Source organism: Populus trichocarpa, chromosome 11 (genome assembly GCF_000002775.5).
Source record: "Populus trichocarpa isolate Nisqually-1 chromosome 11, P.trichocarpa_v4.1, whole genome shotgun sequence".
NCBI lineage: Eukaryota > Viridiplantae > Streptophyta > Magnoliopsida > Malpighiales > Salicaceae > Populus > Populus trichocarpa.
The window spans coordinates 5,207,719-5,218,151 of record NC_037295.2 but is presented as its reverse complement, the minus strand read 5'-3'; the positions used below and the strand labels follow the sequence as shown (position 1 = coordinate 5,218,151).

The window sequence follows — 10,433 nt, the reverse complement described above, 5'->3', positions numbered from 1 at the left end:
ATACTTACAAAGAATTTGTATAACTTAAATACAAAATATATATATAAAAATTAAATAAAAAAACTAAAAATATTATTCTACTTTTAATAAACAACAAAATAAAATAATTTTATATTTTTTAACAAGATATTTGGTTTAGTGATTTCGTCGTTCATTTTTAATCTTTGATTAGACTGAATAAACTACAATTGTTTAATACGCAATTGCATCACTAAACCGAAACGACCCCTCAAATGTGATGAAAACAAGAAATTTGACTCGTGTAGGCAATTATTAATTAGCACATATTAAAGTCAAAGTTTCAATATTAGACATTTCGACACCATTCTTGGTAGCTTGGGTTCCAAGGACAAATAGTTTGATGTGGTCCAGGCTGACCAGGTCAGATAGAATCTTCAACTATACCAATTTTCTTAGCAATTTCAGATATTATAAGGATTCAGACTTCCAAAATCAAAACTTCGTATAACAAATGAAAAGGACTAATTTGTTCACCAAAGTAAATTCCCAACTAAGCACTTGCCCTCTTATTCCTGTTAATAAAGTTCTAAAACCTTGCTTTCTTTTATCTGTGCTCATCACCTTCCTTCTCATCCTCTCCTATGGAGTTGAAGCTGCGGCCAGCACGACCAAGGTTACTAATATTGGTGCCATCATCGATGGTAATTCCCGTACAGGGAAAGAAGAGAAAACAGCAATGGAAATTGCAGTCCAAAACTTCAACAACATCTCAAGAAACCACAAGCTCTCTCTTCACTTCAAGAATCCTAAAGGAGACCCTCTTCAAGCAGCTTATGCAGGTAATAATCTAGCCATCTCTAAATGACTTTGAGTTTCTAGCTTAGTAGTAGCAAGATTTGAAGCAGTATATTGACTGGTCAATTTTTCTTGCAGCTGAAGAGCTGATCAAAGAGAAGAAAGTGAAAGTGATTATTGGCATGGACAAATGGGAGGAAGCAGCCCTGGTTGCTAATATTGGAAACCAGTCTCAAGTTCCAATCCTTTCATTTGCAGCACCAGCCAGAACCCCGATATTAACTTCACTTCGTTGGCCTTTTCTAATTAGAATGGCCAGTGATGGGTCAGAACAGATGAGATGCATTGCAGCTCTTGTCCATTCTTATAATTGGAAAAGGGTAGTAGTGATTTATGAAGATGAGGTGTTAGGAAGTGAATATGGCAATTTAGCTCTTTTAACCGAGGCTCTACAAGAGGTTGGTTCGGAGATTGAATACCGCTTGGTTCTTCCACCGTTTTCATTTTTAACAGATCCAATAGATGTTGTTCAAGATGAGCTTATTAAGCTACAAAATCAAACAGAAGCTCGTGTTTTTATTGTTCTTCAGTCATCTTTGCCTATGCTCACTTGTATTTTCGGAGAAGCTAAGAAAGCGGGGCTTGTAGGCAATGACACAGTCTGGATAGTTGGAAACAGTATTACTAGTTTCTTGGATTCTGTGGACAATCCTGTTTTTTCTTCTATGGAAGGCACTCTAGGAATCAAAACCTACTATTCTTCCAACAGTTCTTACAAAAGATTCGAAGCACTGTTCCAGAAAATTTTCCGGTCAGAGTATCTAAATGAAAATGATTTTCAGCCAGGAATTCAAGCATTAAGAGCCTATGACAGCATTGGTATTATCACACAGGCCATAGAAAAACTAGGTAGCAACATTACTAGTCCAAAAATGTTTCTAAACAGTGTATTAGAAAGTGATTTCACTGGTTTGAGTGGTAGAATACGTTTCAAGGATGGGATGCTGTCAGATTCTCCTACATTAAGGATTGTTAATGTGGTTGGGAAGAAATGTAAGGAACTGGATTTTTGGTTGCCAAATTGCGGTTTCTCGGATACCCTCTACGTGGAACAAGGCAAAGGAAGGTGCAGAAACAATGATGGTGGTAAAACCACAGGAGGGTTGTCCGGTCCAGTGATTTGGCCTGGTGATCTCAACGGCCGAGACCCAAAAGGATGGGCAATGCCTTCTGAAGCAAAGCCATTGCGAATAATAGTCCCTCGAAGAACCTCGTTCGATAAGTTTGTGACATTTCGAATTGGCGAGAAGCGGCCAGTAGGTTTTTGCGTTGACCTCTTTGACGAAGTTGTGAAACGATTGAATTACTCTATACCACCCGTATTCTTCGAGTTTGATGGGCAGTATGGTGATATGATTGAAGGTGTCTACAACAAGGTAACGACTCTTTAACTTTGCTTGTAGATATTTATTAAAGAATCGACTCTTTAACCTTGCTTGTAGATATTTATTAAAGAATGATTTAAATTATATTTTGAAATATTATTTAAAAAATTTAAATTTTTTAACAGCCTTAATGCCACCACGCTATTGCCAGTAGACGTTGTTAAAGATTAAAAAAAAAAAAAAATGAGAAGATTTAATTATGGTGATGATATAAAAAAAAAGTTGTTCCTATGTTATTCTAATATTTTAATTGGAATTGTTTCTGATTTATTATTATATATTATAGATAGAATATATAAATATCCTTAATTTGCCGACAATAAATTCTTATCCGAATAGAAGAGATGACACAGAGTCAAAATTGGCTGCTACTCAAAACCAAGAATAAATTCATATAGCATTGTTTCTGATAAGAAATTGAAATTTCTCCACCATACATTTCTATGAGATACTTCAGACTTTTCTCATAGTTTAACTAGACAAACTTTGACTTGTCCATTGAGGCCTATCTGAGGAGTTGTATGATTTTGCCTTTATTTTGCTCCTGTCTCGTTCTATCAGCTGTTTTTTCAACATTATTTTTGTGCTGAGTGCCATTGTTTGACTTTTGTGCCACTTGCTAATCGGAAGACTTATGATGCTGCCATTGGAGATATAACCATATTAGCTGAAAGAGCAGAATACGTAGAATTCACTCAACCTTATGCAGAGTCAGGATTGTCCATGATAGTTCCACTTGAGACTGAAGATACAACACGGATTTTCTTGAAGCCTTTTAACTTAAAGATGTGGATGGTGAGTAGTGCTTTATTCATCTACACAATGCTTATAATTTGGTTCCTGGAGCACCAAACGAATCCAGAATTTAGAGGCCCTCGGAAGTACCAGTTCGGGACCGCGCTTTGGTTCACATTTTCATCTCTATTCTTTGCTCAGAGTAAGTATTCAGTTTCACAAGTTATATATGGCATATGTATCCAAGACTCTTTGATGGCGCATTCTCTGTCAGTAACCTTAATCTGAAGCTCACTGTTACATTTTGCAGGGGAGAGACTTTATAGCAACTTCACTCGAGTTGTAGTGGTAGCGTGGCTTTGTGTTGTCTTTATCTTAACCTCAAGCTACACTGCCAGTTTGACTTCAATGCTCACCGTGCAACGAATGAAACCGAATTTTTCACAGTTTGAGAAACTAAAGAACGACAAGTTAAATGTTGGTTGTAATAATGAATCTTTCGTCCAGGAGTACGTCAGGGATGTTCTTGGATTTGATCACGATAAAATCAAGGTCTTTAACCCTGAAAATGATTACACAACTGAATTTGAAAGGAACAGCATAGCTGCTGCTTTTCTTGAACTCCCATATGAGAGACTTTTCCTCAATCAACATTGTAAAAGTTACTCCGGCACAAAAGCCACATACAGATTTGGAGGGCTCGGCTTTGTAAGTATTAAATGCACTGCAATTCTATTTTCTTTGCATTATGATGTCAGGAACCTTTTTAAAGACTTGAAACACGGTGAAGCCATTTCTTTGAACGTTAGTTTATTACTAATTAAATATTATGATATTAATTTGCTGCACCTGCAGGCATTCCAAAAAGGCTCTCCTTTTGCTGCTGATTTTTCTAGAGAGATTCTATGCCTATCGGAGGAGGGGAACATAACACTTTTGGAAGAAAAGTGGTTTGCCCCCTCACCTGAGTGTTCAACTTCGGCAACTAATAATAATGTCGAAAGCTTGAGCCTCCGCAGCTTCAAGGGAATCTACATTGTATTTGCTGCGATATCTACCATCTGTTTTCTACTATTTCTCTTTCGCTTGTTAAGGAATTCACGGCCTCATCATGAAGCAGATGGAGGCCATCTCACTCCACGTGGTAAGAGTGGTACAAAATACTTTTACAACGGAGAAAAAACCCGAGTTCCTAGGAGGGCTTCAACTTTTGCTCAAGCACTAGATAAGGATGAATGGGGCTCTACGAAGTGGGAATATGTGAGTAACTCTGACAATTTGGAAAATAATTATGGTTCCCCGCAAGCTGAGATTGAAATGCCAAAAATTCCACGACATAAGGATCAAAGATGAAAAGAAAATGCAGAACTTGGCCAGAGATCAAGCTTACTGTGAATATTAATTAGTTCTCCGAACTCCATTTGCAGTGATTAAAGTCGTTATTGACTAAGCACTGAAATTTGTCAGGAAGATTAGATGTATACACTAAGCTAAGTCTATAGATTCAGGATATGATTTGGTAGGGTGATTTATCTACATTTTTTTTTTATAAACTCAGGAAACTCATGAATATTATTAATTTATGTACATTTGCTGGTAAATTAAATAAATCCACGAATTGAAAGGAAAACAAATATTGCAAAACTCTTGAATCTTAAAGTAAAGTGAAGTAAATCTTATAGAAAAACTAGCAAACATGTCTACGCCATGCTATGGGACTGTTTCTAAAATATATTTTAATTTTTAATTGATTCTTATTATCCAGTACAAATCTACCAACATTGGTTTTTTAACGAAGATAGACCGAAAGCTATACAAACTCACACATAAAAGTTTATAACTGAAATTCAAGTGGTTATATTGTAATATACACTTTAACAAGAAGTTTTACTAAAAACAAATGAAATCAAATAGACACACAAAAATAGATTATATTAGAAAATAATTCAAAGTCTTTAATATGTGTAATCTAACTCTTTTTAAGTGAGGTAAGTAAAGCAATCAATATGTAAGAGAATAATAAAAAGTAAGCTTTGAAATTAAAGGAATTGATTTTGTAAAAATAGGAATAAAAGTTTAATGATTGTAACAACCTTTAAAATATATAAGAAAATGCTAATGTATAGTGAAAAATAAGCTTGTAGTTGTTTAGAATATATAAGAATAGGCCAAGAAATTTAAATTTTTAAAGATTGGTATCCAATATGGTTTAAGCTAAATGATGTAAAAAAAGAGAAAAAAGTGGTGTTATGGAAATGAAAATTAAATTGCTTGTTTTGCTTATCCTAATTGGATGATGAGAGATAAGGTATTTTCAAATTCAAACATAAGTGAAAGGACAAGCTTGGTATGATCTCACACACTTGAGTAAAAAAGATAGAGAATAATTTCAACTCATTCAAGTAATAAGTGGCCGACCACATATGCTAAAAATTCATCTAGTATACGAGTGGTCTAAAAAATGTTTATTCAGTAAAAATGTCTTGTTTAGTACGTAGTTGTCTTTGAAATTTTATATCTAGTTTAATTAATTGGTATACCACATACTATTGGGCTTACTATGTAACATTCCACAAGGCTTTAGAGATGTGTTTTGTATGATTATATGATGTATTAGAGGTCTTAGACTTTTTAAGGGTCATAAGGTGTTTTAGAGAATTTTATGACTAATTTTCATAATTATATTTTAGGTATAAAAAGTTGGTTTTAAGAATTTTGTTTTTTAAAAAAACTTGAATCACATGTAATAACATGCTAAGACTAATTTTGAAGAAAATAATACTATTAATATAGTTTCATATTTTTATCACAACTTTAAGGCTTGTCGATAATCCTTGAAATGTTAGACATAATAAAAAACCTATATCAGCACATCCTTAAGAAAGATTAATAACTTCTTATTGGTTTGATTCATCAAAACTGTGAGCAAATGATAGCCTTTTGCTAATATTTTTTTTCTTTTTTGATGATGACAAACTATTAATACTTTCATAAGTATTAACATGTCAACAAAAATTATGAACAATTGCTCCCTCTATGGATCATAATACATTCTCCCTATCAATTATACAATGTCCATGAAATACATGAGAAAATATAACATAAACATTTCAAAATCAATAATCATAAGTTCTTGGCATATAGAGACATTTACTCACTATCAAATTAAAAGTCATTTGAAATAATATAAAAACTGAAGTCATGCTACCAATTTAAATATCATATTAACATGAAAAAAAATTAAGAAGTATTTGGTTATATGCAATGCTTATGCACTTTCCTTAACCACAATTATTACTAAGTACTAGTTCATCTTCGTTCAAATAGTCAACTTTAATTTATATCCACAGGTCACAATCTAAATAGCTAACTTTAATTTAATTTCATAAGTATCCATTTAAACAACCCATTAATTCTCGTATTTATATCCATAGCCTCTATCCAAATGGTTGATTGTGTAACATATTCATATTTTTAGTCACCATCCATATTACTAACTAAGTATCATTTCTCTCACCTTAGCCCCATCCACACAGCTAACTAAGTATTATATTTATCACCTTAGTCTCTTCTAGCCGACTAAATATCATATCCATAACCTTAGTCACTATCCACACGGCTGACTAAGTATCATACTAATCACCTTTTTCACAATGAATTCATATATTCCTCTTTCAATATTTAATTTATTTATTTTCATTTCAACCATACTATGCATCTTTCCATTCCAATCACATAACTCAATTCTTTTTATTCCAAACACATTTAACAAACAATAGAACAATTTGTTGTTACCACTAATTTATATACTTTTCTCTATTTTTAGTTTCCATTGTTGTGGTCGATTTTAATTTATATATATGGACTATTATCGTTACAATCATTCATATCTATATTATAGTCACTAACATTACGGTTAAATACAAATCACACATATATTCATCTTGCATCATCAATATAATTCTCATGATAGTAATTATACACAACTTATATAAATTTCATTGAAAACTTACAGCTATAGAAGCATTTTAAATCAGTAAAAAAGGAAAGAGGGAATGATCCTTACCTAAAACTCCTAACACACATCTCCTACCATAACATGTCCTTCTTTGATTGTGTTTCCTACCCAACTAGTGACATTAATTTAACACCTCGTTTGGCCATCATACATATAGTTAATCCATTATGCATCTTCACTCTTCCAATTAAAATTCAACCATAGATATTTTTATTTATGCCAACATTCTAATTTATTTCTAACCATATTACAAACATCAATTCCATATTACAATCCATAACATATTATCCATTCCATAATTTAAATATTTACTTACTACTTTTACGCTTCAAATTTCAAATTTTGTATTTAATACTTCACAACTAATAATTTGTATTTACTTTATCAATTTAAGATTTTAATATAGAAATTTCAACACTTCTACAATCTCAATCCAATGTTGAACACACAATATATTACTTTCATATTGATGAACACAACAATTTGACTCTAATCACCCTATCCCATTCACATTTTAATTTAATTTTTCATTTCTCATTGTCTCACATATAAATAATTAATCGTACCCCATTCACATTCAATATCTAATATGCAAAGCATTGTTACAACACAAATTAACCAAATCTTTAGTCACTACACATCTCAACTACATCAAATTTAGAATTCCTTATTTTTTATATTTTCTAAACACAATTATCCATTTAAAAACATTACCTCTCATACAATCTATCCAATCTTCCACAATTCCATCACGATGCCCAAGCAAATAACTTCAATACGACTCATACGACTTATCTAATCTTCTACATTTATATCACTTCATCAATACACGAATTACGTAATACTATTAAAACATAAGTTTCAACACAATTTAAAAATAAAATCTAATTCAACAATTTCATATCAAATCAAACAAAATCTATAATTTAGTTGCATGGTCTAACCTACATGAGAATTTCATTTTCCATGATTTAATCAATTTCTTAAACTCATAATTTATCAATCATCATACCATCTTACAAATTTAATCTATCCAACCTAAATTTTTCCAGCCTCTTGGCCAACCACACTATGGGCAAGGATTCTATATTTTATTTCAATATATTTATTTATTTATTTCTCATTTACACCTTATTCTTTTATTTTCAACACAATTTAAACCCTTAATTAATATTATGTTCAAATAACATTTCACATTAAAGTTTCCAACTTCATTCCTATACTTTCCAAACATACATCACAACATGTAAACATTCATTTGATCAAGAATTTCTACTTCAATTAAAATCTTTAACGCCTTCATATTAATCTATAAACACTCAACATCATAAAATCACATAAATTTCACATTCTCAACCTTCCCAAAACATACATACAATATGTAATTCACATATTCACCTAAATGTTTTTCTTAAACATAACAACTCATATTAATACATCTAATAAACATACAATACCTCATAATAAAACAAGATTTTCCATTTCCCTAATTTTTTTCCTTATGGCTGATCCTATTACTTTTGTTACCCATTGATGTTTATTCAAATTTTCTTTGAATTCAATTTTATTAACACCCATTCCATGCAAAATTAATCACACTACCACAAAACAATCATTTTCCCCCAAATTTATCATAAACCTTAGAATTGTTAATAATTAAGGGTTCCCATCTTATTCACCAAAAACACAAAGAGCATATAATTAACTTATAAATTTTTCCTTACCAATAAGATTTTGAAATCACTTGGTGATTTGTTTTGCAAGTTTTCCTCAATTCTTCCCCCTCCTTCAATTAGAGGCATACTTCTCTCTTTACTTTCAATCCTTTTTCTTTTTTTTTTGTTGATCTTCCCTTCAACCCTCACTTTCTTTGTCACTCATTTTAACTCTCCCTAAGAAATCAAGAAAACAATAAGAAGAAGACAAGAAGAATTTCTCTTCTCCCAATTTGCTATCAAACCCATTGGGCACACCTCTTGAAAATAGTGTTTTTTTCAAGTGGATTTTACCCTCACACACTCTTAAAGTCCTAAATTTTAAGAGAAATCACCAAATTTATAAAAAATATGAAGAATAAAGCTCTCTCCTTGATTTTTTATTTTACTGTAATGTCAACCAACTCTGATAAGAGGGAAGGGGATGTTTATTTTGAATTTACAAAATTGCTTTTGTATTACATATTTACAACACTACCACTCATTTAATGATAAGGATCAACCTAACACCAAGTTTAATCATGTCAAAGACCCATTGAAGGTACCAAGTGGGTCAATTACAAAAGCTAGGGCAAATAAGTTGAAAAAGGTATTAAATGAGCTTGTTTAGAACATATGAAGTAAGAAGGACCTAGAGGAGCTTGGGACACCAATGGAGCATGAAGGAAAGCCTATATTCATCTAATTCAAGTCCAAGAAAAGCTCAATTGATATGGATCAAAGGGCTGATGTGTTTGGCCTCATAACAGCCTTGTTAGGCTTGTTTTTTCCCTAATGTTACAAGGATAGAAAGTCAACACTTTATTTTTCTAAACAAGTAAGGAAAGTAATTGAATTAGCAACAAAAGGGAAAATTGGATTTATTATTTATCAAAGTTATACAAGGAAATCCAAGCTAATCAGGTAACTAAAGAGGCGACAGCAAAGGAATCCAAATCAGATTAGATTTTCTCCTAGTCTACAAATGACTTACAGTGGCGACAACTATTCCTATGCATACAAGGAAGGTTTATTCAGCTATAACAACTTATAAACTAGAGAAATTAGATTATTTAGCTTTTATTTTCTTTGTTATATACGGCAACAATATCAGACTTTATTTTATTCTTATTTTTTATATTTTGGGTTATATTTGGGTTTAATTGTAAGTGGGCCTCATATAAGTCCATATAAGAGGTTCATTAGAGTTTATTTCAGTCTAGAGTCAGTATAAATAAAGTCATAACCAGACGTGTAGGGCACGAAATTCAAATTAATAAAACAAATTTGTTGTACTTTGTTATGTGAGTTGGTGAGATATTTTCCCTTCCTTGATTTTCTAAAGAACTGAAAATGACTTATGAAAGAACAACTGACTTCGTGGCGTCATTCTTATACTTCTCGTTCGCGAATCAATATTTATTGGGTAGGGGTTTTTCATTTTCAATAGTAATGGTGCTTAAAAATAAGTTATCTTTGTGTCACACTTCTATTAAACCTGATTTACTTGACTTTTCCAGGAATTGATGTCTTTGTGTGTGGGTTGTTTGACAGCATGTTCAAGAGGTTCACATCATTTAATTTTTAACATAAATAGTTTTTGTAAAGCCCTCAATTATCAAATATTTTGTACATAATTTTATTCTCATTTCATCTAGAATTAATAATATTCTTTTAATATATTTATTACTACTCTCATTGAATTTTCTTCTATTTTTTCCATTTTCATCTAAATAATGTACATAGTTAAATATGGGGGTTTATATCGATGATTGGCATTATCCC

At 31.8% G+C, this 10,433-nt stretch overlaps 1 protein-coding gene across 1 annotated transcript; it reads left to right on the top strand.

Moving 5' to 3' along the window:
* Positions 1-451: 451 nt before the first annotated feature.
* On the top strand, positions 452-4,580 carry LOC18103205 (glutamate receptor 2.9). The gene is made up of 5 exons (XM_024611514.2): positions 452-800; positions 895-2,192; positions 2,832-3,138; positions 3,247-3,644; positions 3,792-4,580. The coding sequence occupies exons 1-5, from the start codon at positions 473-475 to the stop codon at positions 4,287-4,289; spliced, it is 2,829 nt and encodes a 942-aa protein (XP_024467282.2). The 5' UTR covers positions 452-472; the 3' UTR covers positions 4,290-4,580.
* The last annotated feature ends 5,853 nt before the right edge of the window (positions 4,581-10,433 follow it).

What these genes read in the sequence shown, in the direction of transcription:
- LOC18103205 (XM_024611514.2), top strand. Translation starts at nt 473, where the DNA reads ATGAAAAGGACTAATTTGTTCACCAAAGTAAATTCCCAACTAAGCACT. An exon ending in TCTTCAAGCAGCTTATGCAG is followed by an intron (nt 801 to 894) that starts GTAATAATCTAG and finishes TTTTTCTTGCAG; the next exon opens with CTGAAGAGCTGATCAAAGAG. An exon ending in ATCTCTATTCTTTGCTCAGA is followed by an intron (nt 3,139 to 3,246) that starts GTAAGTATTCAG and finishes TACATTTTGCAG; the next exon opens with GGGAGAGACTTTATAGCAAC.